This window comes from Grampus griseus, assembly GCF_964374135.1.
Source record: "Grampus griseus genome assembly, chromosome: 19".
NCBI lineage: Eukaryota > Metazoa > Chordata > Mammalia > Artiodactyla > Delphinidae > Grampus > Grampus griseus.
This window is the reverse complement of record NC_139013.1, coordinates 46,615,332-46,637,585: the sequence shown is the minus strand read 5'-3', so window position 1 is coordinate 46,637,585 and position 22,254 is coordinate 46,615,332. Positions and strand designations below refer to the sequence as shown.

The following is a 22,254-nucleotide window of genomic DNA, read 5'->3' as shown; positions in this document are numbered from 1 at the left end:
AAAGAGATCAGATTTGTGGTTATCAGAGGCAAGGTGGAGGGAGGGGGGAATTGGATGAAGGAAGTCAAAAGGTACAAACTTACAGTTATAAGATAAATAAGTACTAGGGATGTAATGTACAACATGATAAATATAATTAGCACTGCTCTATGTTATATATGAAAGAGTAAATCCTAGGAGTTCTTATCAGAAGGAAAAAATTTTTTTCTATTTAATTTTTAATCTATATGAGATAAGCAATATTCACTAAGCTTATTGTGGTAACCATTTCATGATGTAACTCAAATCATTATGCTGTACACCATAAACTTATACAGTGCTGTATGTCAATTAAACCTCAATAAAACTAGAAGGAAAAAAATCCTTCTAGGTTGCCTTCAAAATAGGAGCATCTACTACTGGACTCCATTCTGAGCACAAACCTCACATTATCTCTTGGAACTGCAATGTGATCCTTTTGATGAAGAACTTGGCTATTGACCATGTTAAAAAAAATTCCTTCTGCCATGTTCGAAATACTAGGGGGCGGGTGGAGTGGGGGGAAAGCATTCAATTAAGTGATACTCCAACATTATCTTTGGAGAGGAGCATAGCTTCCCCTAAAACAGGTAGCCAAGCTTGTGCCCAATTAAGGTAACAAAGTATAGCAGAGCTATATAGTAATTATCCTTTCTCTCTCTCGAAGAGCAGGGAGATTTGTGTCCTGTTTCTGTCCGGCTATGGAGTATAATGAAAGCGATAGAAAGTTTGGAGACAAAGAGACATGGTTTGGTCTTGGCGCAGGATCAGGTCCAGGACCACGGCCACATTTATGTTCTCTGTGTTTTCCTCCAATGTAGGGTGTGCTGTGACTGGTTGGACTTAAGTACACAATGAACCATATTGGGGATTAACAAATGACACATATGCAAGTATTTACTTTAAGTCAACATTTATGAAAATCTTATTTTACAAAAATGTTAACACAGGCGATGGCTACGACTTTGGTACACAGAAACAGTCCGCCTTTGGGAAAGCGCAAGTAATGCGTAAAGCGACGACTACACTTCAGTTGCGGACGCCGCCCCGTTAGCCCCACCCCTACCGAAGCCCGTCTCCTTGCTATTGGTTCCTTTCCCTGCCCCGTCGGTTGCCGTGGAGACCAAGGCTATGGCAACCAGGAGAAGCCAAAGTTTGTCGAATCTCTGGAACCGCCGAGGAATCCCGAGCTCTTGGCCCGACTCACCGCTGCCCTCATGGCGCTCTACGAGCTCTTCTCTCACCCAGTGGAGCGGGGCTACCGCGCGGGGCTCTGCTCTAAGGCCGCGCTGTTCCTGATGCTGTCCGCCGCGCTCACGTACATCCCGCCGCTGCTGGTGGCCTTCCGGAGCCACGGTGAGCCTGCCCCCCGGCCGGTGCGCGACGCGGCTCTCCGCGGCGACCGCGCCGGCTTCCCTGACCTCGGCCCCTCCGCCTCCCGCCCTTTTTACCTCAGGGTTTTGGCTGAAACGGAGCAGCTATGAGGAGCAGCCGACCGTGCGCTTCCAGCACCAGGTGCTGCTCGTGGCCTTGCTAGGACCCGAGCACGGTGGTTTCCTAGCCTGGAGCACGTTTCCCGCCTTCAACCGGCTGCAGGGGGATCACCTGCGCGTCCCGCTCGTTTCGGTGCGTGGTTCCCGCCTGGGCCCAGCCGCCCGCCGGTACTGGGCTGCGGTGGGGATGGGGGAAGGGATGGGAGGGCGCGCCGCGGCCGGAGCCCCGGCCCCTGTGTCCGGGGGAGCCCGGCTTGGGTCTGAGGGAGTCACGAACCCACGGGAAGTTCTGTGCACAAGTTCACTGACCCGAGCTTATGTTTAATTTCCTGGGGAGCAAATTTGTTGTTTCATTCGACTTCTCCAAGCCGTCCACCACCCCAATAAAGTTAGCTACAGCTGTCAGCGTCTGTGACCTATACAGAGGCTAGAAACCTGGGGGGCAACCTGTGTCCGACCCCGTCATTTCCGTGGGCCTGCCCCTTCCTAATGGAAGGGTGGTCGCGAAAGTTGCCTTATAAGTCGTGAAGGCCGAGTGGTGGTCTAGTTAATTACCCCGTCGTGCAGCTGCAGTAGTGCATCAGCACTCGGTAGGAACGGAAAGGTCAGGCATTTTTAGGCAGACTGACAGGCGGAAGCCAACGTGCTGGTTGGTTAAGCAACCTCCGCAGAATGTGCTGCTGGCCCAGGCCCGCCTCCCTGGGCTCGCCTCCTTAGATGCCGCTCCATCCTGCCGCTGTCTGGGATGAAAATGAAGCATTTTACTGTCTGTAATCTTGTATCTGGCTCAAGATAAGTGAGGGCTTCCTATACAATCACCCCCTTTACACTCATTTTCTGAAAACATTTTCCTTTAGAAGTAGGAAAAATCTGGATTTCCTTCTTCCAAAGTTGAATCTCTTTAGACATCTCTGAGATGATTGGTCTACAGTCAAATTTGTGCAGCGGAAAAAAAAAATTGACTTTTTGCCCAGCAACTAAACAAAATGACAAAAATTTTAAAATCTGATTGGTCGTATGAATAACCGCAAACAAAATATGATTCCGATTATTTTTATGATTACTTTAAATTTCCCTTTTTTTCCTGACTATAAAAATGCATGCTCATTGTAAAATATTAAAGAGTTACAGGTACGTATAATGACATAAAATTAAAGGCTCAGTTTGGTACATGTGTCAATACTTGTTAATTAACCTTCGTTTTAAGGTCTGCAAAGTATTTCATGATATGGAAAACTGCAGTGGATTTAACAGTTGCCTGTTGGTGGATTTTTGATTTGCTTTTACTTTTTCACTAGTAGAATACTGCAGTGAACAAGATTTTGAATAAGTCATACACCTTTAGACATCAAATTGTGAGGAATTGGAATAGAAGCTGTTTGTTGAAATTGTATAAATACATAGAAAACTAAGCAAGCAAATAAAATAATTATTAACTCCAGAAAAATAAAAGTAAGGAAAAGCAATCAGAGTTATGAATAGGATTTACATATCATAATTTGGTGAACACTGAATGTTAACTAACCAGAATAAGACTTTAACGCTACTGGGGGGATGGGAAGGCGGCAGTGCTGGCTGGAAGGGAGGGGGAAAGAAAACTAAATCATCCCTCCTTGTGGGAAGACAATAGAGGATGCCTGAAATGGAAGTTGAGAAGTGCCAACAATGCCAAGGTTGTGTAAAGACATGGAGATACATTTCTAAATAATAAGGTAAATGAGGCAAAATTAGTTGCTCTGTGGGTGGAAGCCTGCAGGTTTTTGTAACAAACATTGTTGAACACTGATTCTCTAAATGATCAGGTCTTTTAAATTTATTTAAAAATAGAAGTGGAGTAGAGACAAATTTATTTTCTCAGCTCCTCCCTAATCGTGACATATTGCCCATTTTTATTATCTCAAATCTCATTTGCGATTATAATGCCTCTGGGGAAGGGTGACTGTGGGTGAGAGTCCAGCATCGAGGTACGTTTCCTTTTCCCTGTAAACCCACTGTACTTCTGTTCCACCTGTGTTTCCTTTCCAAAAGTGGAAACAAAGGTTGTTGTTCTTGTTTGTATTACAAACACACAAAAAATTAACTTGTTAGTTGTACTTTAGGTTAGCATTCCTTATCTTTTAAATTTTTGGTAGAAATTTTTTCTTTACCTTTGTTTATTCCTATCTGTCATACTTTCTGGTTACTTGAGTCTAAGAAATAATCATGAAAACTTAAAATAATCATGAAAACAAGGATACAGCATTAGGTTTCATTCATGTGTTCTTTTCACTTGTTCATCCACCATGACCTGGGTTGGCTTCCCAGTTGGATTGCTAGTTAGCCTCTTATCTCTGTAACCAGAAACTACTCCCTTGAGAGCACTGCCCACCAACCCCCTACTTCTGGTGTGTGTGTGTTGCGATTTTGTGAAGCCAAGACTACCTCTTGTTTTTATGGTGTCCAGAGCTATGAATCCTCTTTAATACTGGGCAGTTTTACACTGTAAAACATAAAGCCAAAGCTCCTTTTTCTTTTTTTTTTTTTCTCTCCATTCTAAGCCTCTATAAGTAATTTATGACCTTGTCTACAGTCTTTCTCAGTAAATTATTTGCTTCCTTGCTGGCTGAGCTCTTGGTTTGAGAATAGTTTGAAATCATGAGATACAAATAAATAGTTAGAAGATATAAAGGAAATACAGAAAAAAAGTAAGCAAAAATTCTAGGAGAAAAAGGATAATATCAATACAAGGGAAAGAGGTCTACCAGATATTAAACTATACCTTAAAGCTCTAATAAGTAAAGTAGTGTGGTTTGGGGAATTATATAAAAAGTATGGAAATGGACCCTAATATGACAAAGGTGGCATTTCAAATCAGTGCGTAAAGATGGAGCTAGTCCTCAGAGACTGTACAGCAGAATTAAAGTCCAGATAGATCAAAATTAAATTTAAAAATCATAAAAGTACTGAAACAAATGAGTGAAAGCTTTTTTGTTTGTTTGTTTGTTTTGCGGTACGCGGGCCTCTCACTGTTGTGGCCTCTCCCGTTGCGGAGCACAGGCTCCAGACGCGCAGGCTCAGCGGCCATGGCTCACGGGCCCAGCCGCTCTGCGGCATGTGGAATCTTCCCGGACCGGGGCACAAACCCGTGTCCCCTGCATCGGTAGGCGGACTCTCAACCACTGCCCCACCAGGGAAGCCCCCAAGAGTGAAAGCTTTTAAATCTCTAAGTATGACGTAAAATTTAGAAGGCATAAAAGAAACTTTTTTGATAAATACAAGTATATAATTTAAAAAATCATCGGCCTGGTGAAAACCATAAGCAAAGCCAAAACACAAATGACAACAAGGAAAAAAGTTTTACTATTTGTATCACTTGTAAAGGGCTAATTTTCCTAACATAAAGTGCCTACAGATCTATAATTAAAAGACCAACTACCTAGTAAAAAAATGGACAAAATATGAACAGTTTATAGAAGACAAAACACACTGTGAACTAAAAAAACATATGCACAGCCTAAAAGTTGAGAGTTATGTTTTATTAGGCAGACATACTGAGGACTTCAAGCCTAGGAGGCAGCATCTCTAGTAACCCCGAGAAAACTGCTCCAAGGAGGTGAGGTAGGATATACAGGAGTTTTGCAACAAAGGGCAGGTAGTAGGAACAAAAGATTACTGTTAGTAAAAGAAAACTAGATCTCAAGTTAAGGAATTTAGCGCTTTGCTATGTATGGGAAGATGCTAGAGTTTGGGCTCACTGAAATCATTCCTTTGATATGCACCTCAGCTGTCTGGGGCCAGTATCCTGTGTTTTCACATCCTGAATTTCCTCAGGGTGCACCATGGGGAGTGGCTGCAGTCTGATGGCTGCTAGATGGCAGGTATTTTTGTTTCTGTCCTGAGTTCCCTCAGGGCTCGCCAGCTCACCATCAGCGTGGGTGTAATCGCTAATGACCGTGACATCCTTTGTTTACTGATGTGGCAGGCAGTATTGTATTTCTCAACACATAACTCTTAAACATATGAAATCGTGCTCGTAATTAGATGCAAATTAAGAATAATTGAGATATCATTTTTATCTATCAAATAGGCAAAAATTGAAGTTTCGTAGCACGGTGAGCAAGATGTAGGGAATTGTGCATACACTCCTGTATATCTCTGGTGGGAGTATAGATTGATAAAACCCTTTTAAGGACCATATTTGTTTGTCCATATATGTCAAAATTACCAATTCATGTGCCTGCTTCTACTTCTAGTAAGGTATCCTAAGGTTTGTGGACACATGTGAAATGACATATGTAAAAAGTTGCTCATTGCAGCATTGTCTGTAGCATCAAAAGATGGTAAACAGGGCTCCCCTGGTGGTGCAGTGGTTAAGCATCTGCCTGCCAATGAAGGGGACACGGGTTCAAGCCCTGGTCTGGGAAGATCCCACATGCCGCGGAGCAACTAAGCCCGTGCGCCACAACTACTGAGCCTGCTCTCTAGAGCCTGCGAGCCACAACTACTGAGCCCGAGTGCCACAGCTACGGAAGCCCACACGCCCAGAGCCTGTGCTCTGCAACAAGAGAAGCCACTGCAATAAGAAGCCCAAGCACCACAGCAAAGAGTAACCCCCGCTCGCCACACCTAGAGAAACACCCACGCGCAGCAACGAAGACCCAGCGCAGCGAAAAATAAATAAATAAAATAAATAAATTTTAAAAAATGGTAAACAACCTATGTAGCAATAGAAGACTCATTTAAAAAGTTGTTACATCTACCTAGTGGAATGTTACATAGCTTTTTTTTTAATGAAGTTGGATTTATATCTATTGATGTGGAATTACCTCCAAGAGAAATTGATGTGTAAAAAACAAAAATTGTATATACTATGCTTCCATTTGTATAAAAATAGAAAAAAACCCCAAAATATACGAATGTGTGTATTTCCATACACACACATGCATGCTTCAGCTATCTCTGGAAGAATTCAAAAGAAACTGACAACATTGATTGCTCTGGGGAAGGAACTAGGTGGCTGAGGTTAAGGTGGGAGAGAAATTTTTCACTACATAGCCTTTTGTACCATTATAATTTTGTAACATGGGAATGTAATACATATTCAAAATTTTAAAATTACAATGACAACAATTTTTAAAGGAAAAATTTAGAAAGCGCCGTGTAAAACAAAAGCAAACCAAAAAACCAGTAACATTTTAAAAGCAGGTAAGTATATAAAATGCCACAGTTACTTTGGAAAATAGTTGGCAGTCCCTCAAAAAGTTAAGCATAGAGTTATCCTCGCTCTTCTAGTCCCCGCTTCGCCGCGCATTTAAGATTCCTCTGGAAGCCGAAGCCGCGCTTTCGGCGTGGCCCCTCCAGCCAGCCGGGCCCCTCAGATGAGAACCGTGCCCAGGCCAGCGCCCGCAGCTCAGCCACCAGCAGCGGCTCCACCGTCTGCTGTTGGCTCCCCTGCTGCTGCTCCCCGGCAGCCAGGTCTGATGGCCCAGATGGCAACCACTGCAGCCAGCGTCCGCCACACTCTGGGTCATGCCCTCCCTGGTGGCTTCAGTAGAGGAAGTAATACTGAGCCCTCAAGGCCTGACGTCACTTACCGGGAGCCTCAGGGAACCCAGCCGGCACAGCAGCAGCAGAATGGCCCATGCTTTTTTCAGGTGAAATAGTTTTTGGAGTGTGCACTGAACCAGGGTGACCTTAAGCTTTGTGAAGGTTTCAGTGAGGTGCTGAAAGAGTGCAAATTGGCGAACAGGTTAGCTTCATCAAGAAGTTCCAACTGAAGACATGAAAAATCATCTCTCATGACCATGTTGATTTAGCATTAAAAATATAATTGATAGTGAAGATATAAAGTGTGAAGCCACCAGTTAAGCCTCTCCTCGATCATTAATAGCTTTTGTGCTTCACAATTGCAGTGGAAGAGGGTATTCTCACCATGTAGAAGCTCATGAGATGGTATTGAGTTTGGGGCTGGGTGGATGTTTGGCCTCTTAAACAAGCTTTTGTTTGTGAATTAATTAGAATAAAGTGATTTTCTTTCCAAAATAAAGAAAAAAACGTAGAGTTATCCTGTGTCCCAGCATCCCTACTCCTAGGCATATGTGTACCCCCCAAAATTGAGGACACATGTGTACACAGAAACTTGTGCACAAATGTTCATAGCAGCCTCATTCATAAGAGCAATAACAATTCAAAAAAAAAAGTCCAAACAACCCAAACGTCCATCAGTGAGTGAATGGATAACAAAATATGTTATATCCGTACAATAGAATATTACTCAACCACAAAAAGGAATGGAGTCATGATGTGTGCTACAACATGGATGAACCTTTTTGCTAAGTAAAAGAATTCAACCACAAAACAGCACATGTTGTATGATTCCATTTAGATGACATGTCCAGAATAGACAAATCTGTAGAGACAGAAGGTAGATTAGGGATTCCAGGAACTTGGGGAATTAATTGGTGGAGAGGAGAGATGGGTAGTGACTGCTAGTGAGGATGGGTATGTGGTTTCTTTGGGGGCTGATGAAAATGTTTTGAAATTGGAATCAGTGGTGATAGAACTTTGTGAATATACTAAAATCTACTGAATTGTAGCAAAAGGGTGAATTTTATGGTATGTGAATTATGTCTAAATTTTTTTAAAAGCAGGTTGGTGATATCCTGGTGATATGCTTACAAGCCATAGTAATAAAAATTGCTATTGGGAATTTCCAGGTTAGGACTTCGCGCTTTCATTGACTAGATCCCTGGTCTGGGAACTAAGATTCCACAAGCCCCACAGCACGGCCAAATAAATGAATAAAATTGAAATTGCTATTGATTTACCGTGCCTCTGGCATATGCTAAGCATTTCATCATTAGATAATACATTTAAATTCCTGTATGTGATACTTGGCCTTTAACAATCACTTAGTAAAGTGTTAGCCATTGATATTTTACATATATTATCTCTTTAAGCCTCACAGTAACCTTGTGAGGTAGAGGTTACACCCCCATTTTACAGATGAAGAGAACGAGACTCAGAGCTAAGTGACAGTTTCTAGCTCTCAGCTGAGCAGTCAGGACTACAGCTCAAGGGTTTCTTGGGGTTTTTTTAAGATTTATTTTTATTTATTTAGGCTGCTCTGGGTCTTAGTTGTGACACACAGGATCTTTTTTTTTTAGTTGAGGCATTTGTGCAGGATCAAGTTCTCCCACCAGGGATCAAACCCTGGCCCCCTGCATTGGGAGCGCAGAGTCTTACCCACTGGACCACCAGGGAAGTCCCCAAGGTTTCTTCTTTTGTGTCTTATACTCTTAACCCTAGTGCAGCAAAATACTCTTCTAACTCTGAACATAAAGCTAGACTGACTACGACCTGTCCAAGAAACTGCCCAGAGAGCCAAGGAAGCAGTGGTTTTAGGTCAAAGTTTGACCAAATGAGGGCCTCGCTGGTGGCACAGTGGTTGGGAGTCTGCCTGCCGATGCAGGGGACACGGGTTCGTGCTCTGGTCCGGGAGGATCCCACATGCCGCGGAGCGGCTGGGCCCGTGAGCCATGGCCGCTGAGCCTGCGCGTCCGGAGCCTGTGCTCCGCAACGGGAGAGGCCACAACAGTGAGAGGCCTGCGTACCGCAAAAAAAAAAACAAAAAAAGTTTGACCAAATGCTTGGAGGTGGCTTTGCGGGTGCTAATTTGGGAAAATGCCTTAGAAGTCAGAAACGGCCTTGTTTCTGCTTTAGTCAGCTCACTTTGGCCAGCGTCTCTAAAGTCCCTATGCTTCTAATGCTTTAAAAGTCAAGTTTCTTGTTTCTAATGAAAGAAGAAAAAAAGCACAGAGTGACCTTTTTCCTCAATGAGCCTGACTTGGTTCTTTAAGCATGTGTGACCCGGAGAATATGGGGGCTGAAGACTACAAGAGGATGCAAGAAGATGAGTGGAGAGTATTGTGTGTCTGAGACATGTTTTTTCTCCTCTCCGAAATCAGAATGTGTCTGCCTGTCAGTGGTATCTTTTTTGTTTTGTTTTGTTTTGTTTTGTTTTGTTTTACGCGGGCCTCTCACTGCTGTGGCCTCTCCCGCTGCGGAGCACAGGCTCCGGACACACAGGCTCAGCGGCCATGGCTCACGGGCCCAGCCGCTCAGCGGCACGTGGGATCCTCCCGGACCGGGGCACAAACCCATGTCCCCTGCACTGGCAGGCGGACTCCCAACCACTGCACCACTAGGGAAGCCCTGTCAGTGGTATCTTACAATAGCTGTTGTCCAGAAGACAGGCTTGGCTAGTCCTCATTGACTACATATGAAAACTCAAAAGTACCAGCACCAAAACTTGCAGAAGGGACATCAGCAACTTGAAAGAAAACCCCAGAGACAATAATAAAACATTTTAACCCTAAGAACCAAGTGATAAGCAGGTAAGGGAAGGTTCAAGAGGCACTTAATAGTAGGATAACTCCACAGAATTTTAAAGCCTGCTTATGAACCCAGACCAGTGAGTTTTAGTTCCCTTAGTGAATGTTTTTTTTTTTTTTTTTTTTTTTGCACTACGTGGGCCTCTCACTGTTGTGGCCTCTCCCATTGCAGAGCATAGGCTCAGCGAGCCGGCTCCGCGGCATGTGGGATCTTCCCGGACCGGGGCACGAACCCGTGTCCCCTGCATCGGCAGGCAGACTCTCAACCACTGCGCCACCAGGGAAGCCCGTGAATGTTTTTTAAATGCTGTAAAAAAGCACCAGTGTGCTTCATGGCACAAAGGACAAACTTGCATAGAAAAGTATGGATAATACTGAGTCAAAAAATGATTCAAAGAATCATGATGTAAAGAAGTTTTAAGAATCCCTGGATCAATTTATTTTGCATATATTTTTCTATGTGCATAAATAGGATATCTGATATTAATATGCCTAACTCTAAAAGCTCTTTCAATAAGTATAACATAAATACCCTTAGTGATTAGAAAGCATTGTGTCATAGTTTAATTGGAAATATTTTTGCTTTCTTACTGGTATATAAAATATTGGTACATTTTATAATTAATGGTATCTTAGGTTAATTGAAATACAGGTAGCAAGGATTTTATGTGTCTAGGAGACATGGAGTAGTAGTTCCTACTTTGCTGGAGACCCAAAGACTGGTGTCAAAGAGTACTATCAGCTTAAAAAGAAAAAATGGAAAACCCCAATGATGACAAGTATATGGTAAAGTGGACACTGGTATAAACTAGGAAATTAACCTTCAGTAAAAGAATATGACTCTAGGGAATTCCCTGGTGGTCCAGTGGTTAGGACTCTGTGCTTTCACTGCCAGGAGCTGGGTTTGATTCCTGGTCAGGGAACTAATACCCTGCAAGCCACGTGGCACAGCAAAAAAAAAAAAAAGAGTATGACTCTAGAGAATAAAAGATATGAATACAAACAGGAACCAAATAAAATTCCAGCAAACTATCAAATACTGTAGAATCCCTGATGAGAAAAATGTTGCAAGTCAAGGCACTGTGGAAACAATGGCACTAGTTAAATATACAGCTACTCTTAGTGTCAGATGCTGTGCTGGTTATTAGGTCTTGTCTCAGCTCCAAACCTACCCTCCTATACTCTCCTTTGTGATGCTCATGCTGAGATACTGAAAACCACATTTTCCTCTGCCTACTGGCTCCCTGTTAGATTCTGCCAGTAGGAGGCATGGTGAGCCTTGTTCTGGGAGTGGCAGAAAACCAGAAATTGCAACCAGGGTGAAGAACCATTGCTGGGGTGATGCAAACAGCAAGGAGTACATCTTTCCTCCTGCCTTATTGACTCCCTCATGGGTTCTTCATCCTAGCTCCAAAGGTACCAGTACCAGCTGACAGCACTCCCTTTTTGAGGTCTGAGTCCTAGCTCCTTGAGGTAACGCCAGCCTCTTCCTTTTCTTCTCCGGCCCTAGGTAGTTATCCTGCAAAAAGTGTTCCCTGTTTGCTTTTTTAGTCCACTAATGCCTGTGTTATTAGTTATCCCCTATACTACATTCCCCTGTTAAAATAACTGTTTATTTTCATTTCTTCCTTCCTGATTGGACCCTGATTGATACAGGTGGACTGATGGGCATTGACTAAATCCAACGATGCCTGTATTTATCCTATCTAGTATGTTAGTATTGATTTCACACATATCTGTAAAGGATTACCTGTTTTAACTCCAGAAATCTTTGAAATTAGGGTTCTTATGGGCTATTATAGAATCAGGAGTCAGTAAACTTAAGTTCTAACCCCAGTTCTGTCATTGGGTTCCATACCCTCTCTTGGCCTCAAAGTAATTATATAAAGAGGATGACAGTACCTACCTCTCTAACTATTGCTAATTATTACTAGTAATAATACTTCTCTCCTGGGGTATGCAGAGGGATGAGACAGGATGAACCGTGGATATAAAAATTGCTCCAAATTGCACATATACCTTATAGAAATAAGGTGATGGTGTGATTTATGAATTCTCTTAGCCAGACACACCCATTGGATTTTAGTCACTAATCCTAAACTTGTGTTAAAGAAGTATTAGCTCATTGAGGGGACTTCCCTGGTGGCGCAGTGGTTAAGAATCCACCTGCCAATGCAGGGGAAATGGGTTCAAGCATGGGTCCGGGAACATCCCACAGGCCTCGGAGCAACTAAGCCTGTGCGCCACAACTACTGAAGCCTGCACGCCTAGAGCCCGTATTCCGCAATGAGAAGCCCACAGACCACAACAAAGAGTAGCCCCTGCTCGCCGCAACTATGTGCAGCAACAAAGACCCAACACAGCCAAAAATAAATAAATAAATATTTAAAAAATGTTAAAAAAAAATTAGCTCATTGAACACCTGCCTTTGTAGCTGTTGCATTTTGTGTTAAGCTTGGTTTGAAGTAAATGGAATTAGCTAATTGATTCCATCAGTGGTCCAAGTGATAGCACAGTGCTGTAACTCACCTTGCCAGCCCCAAGGGAGCGAGAGTCTTACTTGGTGACAGGTCCTCTGTGGGAGATGCACCATTTGCACCATCACTCATCCCCATGAGCCTGTCTGGGCCCTCATCTTCCACTGTCTCCAGCTCATGCACTCTGCTCAGCTGCACTGGCCTCATCTCACTCCGTTAAACACTGACCCGCTTTCACCCAGAGTATGTGTGCTTTATTAGCTTGGATCACTCTTCCCCAAGACATTTATATGTCTTATCACCTCACTTCACCTGACTTCTCGGACAGTCAGGTATTCCTGAATACTTTGTATAAAAATTTTTGTTCTGTCCTGGTCATTCTCTAATTTTAGTTTGCTTCATTTTTCTTTGTGACACTTAGCACTACCTGTTAGCACATATCTGTTTGTTGATTTACTTTCTGCCTCCCTGGCTGGGAATGTAAGCTCCATTAGGGTGGGGACTTTGTCCATTTTGTTTGCCATTATATTTCCAGAACCTGAAGCAATGCCTGGCACATAGTAGGCCCTCAGAAAATATTTGACAGGTTGGGACTTCCCTGGTGGTCCAGTGGTTAAGACTCCACGTTCCCAGTGCAGGGGGCCTGGGTTCGATCCCTGGACAGTGAACTAGATCCCGTGTGCCGCAAGTAAAAAAAGATCTCACATGCCATAACTAAGACCCAGCACAGCCAAATAAATAAATGTTAAAAAAAAAAAAAAGGAAAAGAAAATATTTGACAGGTTAATGAATGGATTTAACAAGTAGACACCAATTATGGTGCTGTGCTGGATCTCTGTCCTCTGTGAACATGGTGTAAAAGTGTGCTGGCTTCTTGCAAAAAGATCTTTCTTAACCAACATCTTCTCCTTGAGTTTAAGTCTGGACATTTTAGTCCTGGAAAGAGGATCAGATTTGAAGTCAAAGATGTGGTTTCATATCCTGTCTTTACCAATAGTAGCCATACTCCATAAATCCCTTAATCTCTCTGAGCCTTGGTTTTCTCATATATACAATGGGGATAGTACTTGCTCTGCTTACCTTCGCCTTATTGTAAAGGTCAAATGAAACGTGTTTCTCTCTCTCTCAGACTGTGTTAGAGTCTGGATTCTTCTGGCATTTCCCTCCTGGTCACTCTCCTCTCTTGCAAGTTGTTGATCTTTGTCTTCCTATCCAACCCTAAAGATCCAGAAAAGCCATGGATCCACTACAGAGAGTTAACCTGATTTGTTTTCCAAATCTTCCCAGATACCAACTGAAAAAAATTCACAGGAAGACAAGCCTGTGAATTCACAGACTCTTTTCCATCCTACTCATAATTGCTAATACATAATTGCCTCGGTAACCTGATCGTCAGCCATGGTAACAGATATCCCTCGCCTACACCGGCAAAGCTGATGTAACAGGACAGAGAAAATAGTATCCAACAGAACAGAGAGGGTAGGTTTCTCTATAACAAGGCCTAGGATAAGGACATTATTGTCTAGAAGGAAAGAAATGATTGAAAGGTTCTGAAAACTGAGATATCTCCATCTCAAACGACCTTACTAGCCTGGAAAAGAACAAAGAATCTCTTCCCCCACATAAAGATGTGGTGGAAAACCAAATGAATCAGTACATGGGGAATTCAGATGGGAATGCTGATACCCCATAGCAGAATCCTTCTGGGAACCTACAGTGGAAAAGGATCAGTTGTAGTAACAAGATCCCGAGTTGTGGCAAGGAATCATGTCACCAGTGATCACATTTCAGTGAGTCTTTCCTGCTAGTCATTTTAGGGTCATTTTAGGGTCACTATGAGGTGAGACTGGATTCTGATGTTTTTTAAGGATCTGTGATTTGTGTTTTTCCCTCCTTGGATCTCTGTTTTCCCTACTTTTTTTTTTTTAGTATTTATTTATTTATTTTTGGCTGCGTCGGGTCCTAGTTGCGGCACTGGGGCTTCTCTCTAGTTGTGGTGTGCGGGCTCAGGAGTTGCGGCCCGAGGACTTAGTTGCCCCGTGGCATGTGGGATCTTAGATTCCCAACCAGGGATCAAACCCACGTCCCCTGCATTGGAAGGCGGATTCTTAACCACTGGACCACCAGGGAGGTCCCTTCCCTACTTTCATGGCCATAATTTATAAAGTACCTGTGTAATTTTAATGCCTCACTGATTTTACTTAGCTTTCTTTTTCATTGTATTCATTGGTACTAAAAGATGCACTAGGCTATAAAGCCCTGACATCAGTCCAACACTGAGAATCTGAATCAAAGCACTGTGGTTAAAGAATATATAAATAGAGCTTGGTGTTTTTCTGCTGAGTCTGTTTGGGGAATGCATAATGATTAGGATTCTTTCTTTTCTGTTTTAAAAAGTTGACTTCTAGAGAAGTAGAAGTCTGTTTTGATATGCTATTTAAATGTTCCATACAAACTCAGGCATGTTTCTAAAAAGGAAAGAAAACACCAGCAATAAAACCAAAAAAGCAAATGAGGCAACTGAAAAAGAACAATGCATCCAGATGTTTACACTGTCGTTACTGCCACTTCCAGGTCTTCTTCAGTTTGGCCCTAGAACATTTGAGAAGCCCAAGTATGCAGTTTAGGGGCCATGCATATGTGTCTCTTTCACCACGATTGATCCACTTATACCTATGTATTTTTCTCTTTTCTTTCTTTTTTTTAAAAAAATAAATTTATTTATTTATTGGCTGCGTTGGGTCTTCATTGCTGTGTGCGGGCTTTCTCTAGTTGCGGCGAGCGGGGGCTACTCTTTGTTGTGGTGTGCGGGCTTCTCATTGCGGTGGCTCCTCTTTGTTGCGGAGCACAGGCTCTAGGCACGCGGGCTGCAGTAGTTGCGGCACACGGGCTCAGTAGTTGTGGCTCACGAGCTCAAGAACGCAGTCTCAGTAGTTGCGGTGCACGGGCTTAGTTGCTCTGCGGCATGTGGGATCTTCCCGGTCCAGGGCTCAAACCCATGTCCCCTGCATTGACAGGTGGATTTTTAACCACTGTGCCACCAGGGAAGTCCCTTTTTCTCTTTTCTTCCGGTGAGGAAGATAATGCCTCTGTGTGGCAGAACTATGAGTCACTGTGTACGTCCAACAGTGAGATGCATTCCTCCCAGACTTATTAAGGAGCGAGGTCACTGGCCTCTTTTGGCTTTCCTAGATTAGAGAAGAAGACAGGAACCAGGATGGGAAAATGGACATGTTACATTTTAAACTGGAGCTTCCCCTGCAGTCCACGGAGCACGTTCTTGGTGTGCAGCTCATCTTGACTTTCTCCTACCAACTGCACGTGAGTCCTCTCCCTTTTGTCTTTCAATAGAACAGAGCCCCCTTTCTGATTTCTGGGAAAACCCACACTGCAGAAGACTTTTCAGAGGTGTCGTTTGGGATTTCACTGCAGAAGTTAAATTTGAATGCTTTTCATTGAGGTCACATTAATTTACATGAGCTATTAATAGGTCAGAGGGTTCTGGGCAGAGTGCTTCCTGCATGGCTGAGTGAGGCATAGGAGGGATGGCTAGGCTTCAACTACAGACAGGTGACACTTAGAACCCAGAGCCCCTTGGATCTGGCCGAAATTGATACTGTCTCTCCTTCTAATGACTTCAGAGGATGTCGACATTCGTGATGCAGAGCATGGCGTTCTTCCAATCCTCTTTCGCTGTTCCGGGGTCCCAGTTATATGTGAACGGAGACCTGAGGCTGCAGCAGAAGCAGCCCCTAAGCCATCGTGGCCTAGATGTTCGGTACAACGTAAGGATATTGCTTACTGTCCATGTCTTTTCTTTCTGTATGTTACTGTTGTGTGTGTGTGTGTGTGTGTGTGTGTGTTGGGGTTTTTTTTTTTGGCTGCACCACGCGACATGTGGGATTTTAGTTCCTGGACCAGGGATCGAGCCCGTGCCCCGTGCATTGGAAGCGTGGCGTCTTAACCACTGGACTGCCAGGGAAGTCCTTGTATGTTACTGTTTGTCAAGTTCTTTGAAGAGGGAGAAAGGAACGTTGGAAATAGCATGTCTTTGTGGGTAGCATAGAAAAGGATTTCTGAGGAATTCTTACCACGAGTTATTTTAAAATATGGAGACAGATACCCCTGTATTTACATGTAAAAAGAGAGGAAAAGAATATGTCTTTGTTTTTAAGAATTGAATTGCTTATAGTTTTTGGGTGCGCGCACACGTGGGCACACACACACGGTGTATTTATTTCAGTTGATCTTTTTCAGTTCATGTAAAATATTTGAAAAAGAATACTGGGACTTCCCTGGTGGGGCAGTGGTTGAGAGTCCGCCTGCCAATGCAGGGGACACGGGTTCGAGCCCTGGTCCAGGAAGATCCCACATGCCGCAAAGCAACTAAGCCCGTGCACCACAACTACTGAGCCTGTGCCCTAGAGCCCACGAGCCACAACTATTGAGCCTGAGTGCCACAGCTACTGAAGCCTGCGCTCCACAACAAGAGAAGCCAGCACAATGAGATGCCTGCACACAGCAACGAAGAGTAGCCCCTGCCCCTGGCAACTAGAGAAAGCCCGCGCGCAACAACAAAGACCCAATGCAGCCTAAATAAATAAATAAATAAATTTATTTTAAAAAAAGAAGAAGAAAAGAAAAAGAATACTAACCACGATTTGTTAAGCATATAACATGCCAGTCTGAATTAAGAGGTTTAAATGTGTTATCTCATTTAATCATTACAGCAACCTCATGAGATGCCTTCTCTTGCAACTTCCCTGCTCTCCAGCCGCTGGTCCTGTCATTGTCCCCCTATGCTCCTTTCTAGGTTGCTTATCCTATTGCCCCATTCTGGTCCCTGTTCAAAGCTCCTGAGCACAGTCCTTCCCTGGTACTCCTTCTAAAGAACATTTACCTGTCCCTCCATCATTCCTCACCCAGGTTTACTCCCCTTACCTCCACCCGAAATATGAAAGAGAGATTTTCAGTTTGTTCATTTGCCATCTCCCTCAGTGGTAAAAGCGCTGCCGTCTTCTGTCTTCTCTCACCCCAGCGCTTGAAACAGTGCCTGCTGCATTGTAAGCACTCAGAGTTGATGTGAGAATGAACTCTCATCTCACACATGAGGAAACTGGAGCTTACAGGGATTGATTAATTTTCCCAAAGTCCCACAGCTTGAAAGTAATGGAGCCATGAATTGTCTCTCTGAGGCCAAAACTCATGCATCTGATCACTTTTTACTAACCTTTACATTATCACAGGGAGGCCCGTATAAGTTGGGCTGGGCTACTTTTTTTTTTTTTTTTTTTTTAGTATTTATTTATTTGGCTGCACTGGGTCTTAGTTGCAGCACAAGGGATCTTTGTTGCCACATGTGGGATCTTTGGTGTGGTATGCGGGATCTTTTTTTTAGTTGCAGCATGCGGGATCTAGTTCCCTGACCTGAACCCAGGTCCCCTGTGTTGGGAGCACGGAGTCTTAACCACTGGACCACCAGGGAAGTCTCTGGCTGGGCTACTTTAGAAAATGAATATGAGATGTTATCATTTGTTATCGGCATAAGCCAGGACTGTTCCAGATAAACTGGGATTCGTGGTCACCTAGCTATAATCAACATACATTTTGTTTTGTTTTAATTAATTTATTTTTGGCTGCTTTGGGTCTTTGTTGCTGCACGCGGGCTTTCTCTAGTTGCGATGAGTGGGGGCTACTCTTCGTTGCGGTACGCAGGCTTCTCATTGCTGTGGCTTCTCTTGTTGTGGAGCACGGGCTCTAGGCACGCGGGCTTCAGTAGTTGTGGCTCGCGGGCTCTAGAGTGCAGGCTCAGTAGTTGTGGCACACAGGCTTAGTTGCTCCACGGTGTGTGGGATCTTCCTGAACCAGGGCTCGAACCTATGTCCCCTGCATTGGCAGGTGGATTCTTAACCACTGCGCCACCAAGGAAGTCCCAACATGCGTATTTTAAAAAGGAGGAGACTATCAGATATATACTTAATGTAGCACTTTTTATTTGAAGGTTTGTATATTACATTATGTCAACAGGAATATGATATTAGAGGGCAGATCTTTCTTTTCTTCAAAAGATTATGTGCTTACTGTTTGCGCTTTATCCTATTTCCATCTCTGTATTTCAAAGAGATCAATTAGAGGATCCAGGCAAGAGCAAGAAAAAGACAAAGGAGTTGAAAATGTGGTCTCTTAAAAAAAATTAATCATTTCTCCCATTGGAATAGAAAGGGGTATTTTATAAATAGCTTTTAACGTGTAGAAGGTGTAAAAGGTGGATATCGACCCCTTGTTTCCATCCCTGCAAAAAGAAAGACTGAGAGTAAATGACTTAAATTGTTGCAAAGGAGTTCATTCATCCTTGAAGAAAAGATTATCAATACTGGAATGGGCCACCAAGCAAAAGAGGGTTGTCTCTGAGGTCAGCCTGGGTGGGCAGGAGGGTAGAAAAACAAGAGGGGAGGGCTTCCCTGGTGGCGCAGTGGTTGAGAGTCCGCCTGCTGATGCAGGGGACACGGGTTCGTGCCCCTGTCCGGGAAGATCCCACATGCCGCGGAGCAGCTGGGCCCGTGAGCCATGGCCGCTGAGCCTGCGCGTCCGGAGCCTGTGCTCCGCAACGGGAGAGGCCACAACAGTGAGAGGCCCGCGTACTGAAAAAAAAAAAAAAAAACACCAGGAAAAACCAGAGGGGAAGCCGCTTGAGTGCTCACATCACATCCTCCTGTCTCCCAGGTATCTGTAATCAACGGGACCAGCCCTTTTGCCCGTGACTACGACCTCACACACATTGTTGCTGCCTATCAGGAGAGGAACGGTGAGTCATGGGGAGAGTTCATTCAGCTGCTTCTCAAGGACTTTGCAGGTTAATGGCGTTATTGGAGAGAAACAGAATTAGAGCCCACGTCATATGAAAGTATCAAAACCAGTGAATGCTTGGGACTTCCCTGGTGACGCAGTGGTTAAGGATCCTCCTGCAAATGCAGGGGACACGGGTTTGAGCCCTGATCCGGGAAGATCCCACATGAGGCGGAGCAACTAAGCCCGTGCACCACAACTACTGAGCCTGCACTCTAGAGCCTGCAAGCCACAACTACTGAGCCTGCGTGCCACAACTACTGAAGCTCTCGCACCTAGAGCCCATGCTCCGCAACAAGAGAAGCCACCACAATGAGAAGCCCACACACCACAACGGAGAATATCCCCTGCTCGCTGCAACTAGAGAGAGCCCTTGCACAGCAATGAAGACCCAATACAGCCATAAATAAATAAATACATTTATTTATTAAAAACAAAACAGTGAATCCTCAGTTATGGAAGGTGAACAGGTTGCTCAGGGTTTGTCCTTTTTCGCCTGATCTAAAGACCCACACGCTAACCATCCCCTCCACTGCTCCTATGGTCTGGCAGGTTAGTGCCAGTTAACTGCCATATGTATCCCACCGCTGACTTGATGGGTTTATATGTATAGATATGTGAGTTCCTCCCCACACTATACCTGTAAAAGAAGCCAAAGACAAGTTGCTGTCCATAGTTTTCAGATGGAAATAGGGACTGTGCATGACTCACCCCACGTCAGCAGCTGCAGTAGGAGAAAGCACCCAAGGTTCTAGCTGGAAGGCCGAGGGTATCCATCCCTTTCAAGAGGTGGGCTCTCAGGCTGTCCCTGAGTGTGTGCTTGACTCAGCACATCTGGCTGCTTGGTGGTCTGAGGTTTTCTCTAAAGGCATCTAAAGCATTACTTGGCAACCAGACATCATAGATACTATACAGAGACATTTAACAAGTGAGGGAACTGCAATTCCAGTATTTCTTTCTGATTTTATGTAATACCCTAGCAGCATTATTCCAAAAATAAAGAATTTTAGAACACAAAAACGTTTATCTACAAATCAACTTTTCTTTCTTAATTCCTTCCAGTCTTTGTACATGTGTAGATTTTTTTATACAGCTTCTATCATAGTTTATTATTTATTTATTTTGGCTGCACCGGGTCTTAGTTGCTGCATGCAGGATCTTTTTTTTTTTTTTTAGTTGCAGCATGCGGACTTCTTAGTTGCGGCATGCGTGTGGGATCTAGTTCCCCGACCAGGGATCTAACCCAGGCCCCCTGCATTGGGAGCACGGAGTCCTCCCCACTGGACCACACGGGAAGTCCCAGCTCCTATCATAGTTTAGAGACACTTTATGATCTGTCTTCTCTTTTGTACTTTGTAATATAAATATTTTCCCACACTGCTACAAAGTTCTAATTGGTTTTCTTTTCAGAGGTAGCATAGTATTCTTTTGCTTAGCCGTTCAACAATTGTAGAACACATAGACTGTTTCCAAGTTTTTAACTTATTTTAACAAGTATTTTAACAAATAATATGTGAGCAACTTTGAACATTCAGTTTCTCTTTCCTTTTGAATTATTTCTTTGCTATGAGTTCTGAAGTGCAGAATTTGCCTGAGAGGTCAGAGTATTTTTATAGCCCTCAATATTTTATTGCCGAAGAGAGTGTTCATGGATTAACTCCCCATTGTGTTGCAGTAACCACCATCCTGACTGACCCCAACCCCATCTGGCTGGTGGGAAGGGCTGCAGAAGCTCCATTTGTCATTAATGCTGTCATCCGATACCCCATGGAAGTCATCTCATATCCTTTCTGTTAAAGGGCCAACAGTAGCTGGGTTTCAAAAAAGGAAAGGATTCCTCAGTTGTCCCAGGAAGGAACAGATGTGGGAAGCCTCAGACTGGAAATTGCTGCATTTGTAGCCCCCACGCAAATGACTGTCTGTCTGCAGTTCATACAGGAAAAAATATTCATTTCCTGTTCATATTTCTTCTTGAGTAATTCTTCTAGATCAGAATCATCCATATTTATATCTTAATAATCTTTTATTATCTCTTTTATCTTAAGGGTATTTGAAACATTTTTGCCATTTTCTGTCTAAACTAACCCTTTGGTTTAACATTTCCTTAGAAATGTCATCTGTGATTCCTTAACTGTTTGTACTTATCTACCAGGATTCTGGGAAATGATAAAGTTTGCTTGGATCCAGTATGTCAGTATCCTACTTATCTTCCTCTGGGTATTTGAAAGAATCAAAAGATTTGTGTTTCAAAATCAGGTGGTGACCACAATCCCTGTAACAGCAGTGCCCCAGGGAGAACTGTATAAGGAGCATTTATCTTAAGAAGACCCTGTCTGAAAACTCTAAGCTACCTCACTGTTGTCTTCTGAGGACTGTCATCTTACGAAATTTCTGAAAAGAGCCTATGGACACTTGCCCAACTTGCCCACGTGTGTGCTTTTCCTATCAGAGACAAAGAACATTCCTTTCTAATTTCCCTCTACACAAATTCTATATTTTCCACGCGCCTACAAAAATAATCACGGACTAGTTTGTGGAAATGTTTCTGAGGGTTCCTGAAGGCTATAATTTGCTTTTGTTTTTTGTCTCTGACTTGAATTTCAGGAGAAAACTACAGTCAGTTCAGAGAGCTTGGAAAGAGTCCCATCTCTGGTCAAGCAAAGACTTTTCCTCTCTTGAACTGAGAAACATGCTATGTATTTCTTCCCCCTATTGTAAACCACGTTTTACTCTTTTCAGGGCTCTCTGGTGATAGATATGCAAATCATCAGCACTTTCCACTCCTGGGCATCTAAATTTCCCATTCAGAGCTGATTTCCAGCACTGAGAGGCCTTTAACTGGAGATCTGGAGAGTGAGAAAGGGAGCGCTCCAGAGCACATGTGTGCACGTGCGGGAGGGTGGGCGACTTGAGGACACTAGGACCATCCATCCACCTGCCCCGAGTCTAACAGACAGTCATCTGTCGGTGGCTCAGCTGAACAGCCCTTTATCCCTGCCCTGCTGTGGCTGGCTCTTTGCCCTCTGTCTGGGCCCCTGGAATAGCAGG

At 43.7% G+C, this 22,254-nt stretch overlaps 1 protein-coding gene and 1 pseudogene across 2 annotated transcripts; both read left to right on the top strand.

Moving 5' to 3' along the window:
• Positions 1-1,235: 1,235 nt before the first annotated feature.
• On the top strand, positions 1,236-21,528 carry TMEM231 (transmembrane protein 231; the record flags this gene model as incomplete). Its single annotated transcript, XM_082676661.1, is given in 7 exon segments — positions 1,236-1,374; positions 1,475-1,644; positions 15,553-15,681; positions 16,002-16,145; positions 19,084-19,165; positions 20,882-20,997; positions 21,361-21,528. Coding segments are annotated over 7 exon segments (948 nt in total).
• LOC309836612 (putative coiled-coil-helix-coiled-coil-helix domain-containing protein CHCHD2P9, mitochondrial) lies at positions 4,375-7,292 on the top strand (annotated as a pseudogene). Its single transcript has 2 exons — positions 4,375-4,396; positions 6,807-7,292. The product of its transcript is annotated as a putative coiled-coil-helix-coiled-coil-helix domain-containing protein CHCHD2P9, mitochondrial (transcript).
• Positions 21,529-22,254: the final 726 nt, after the last annotated feature.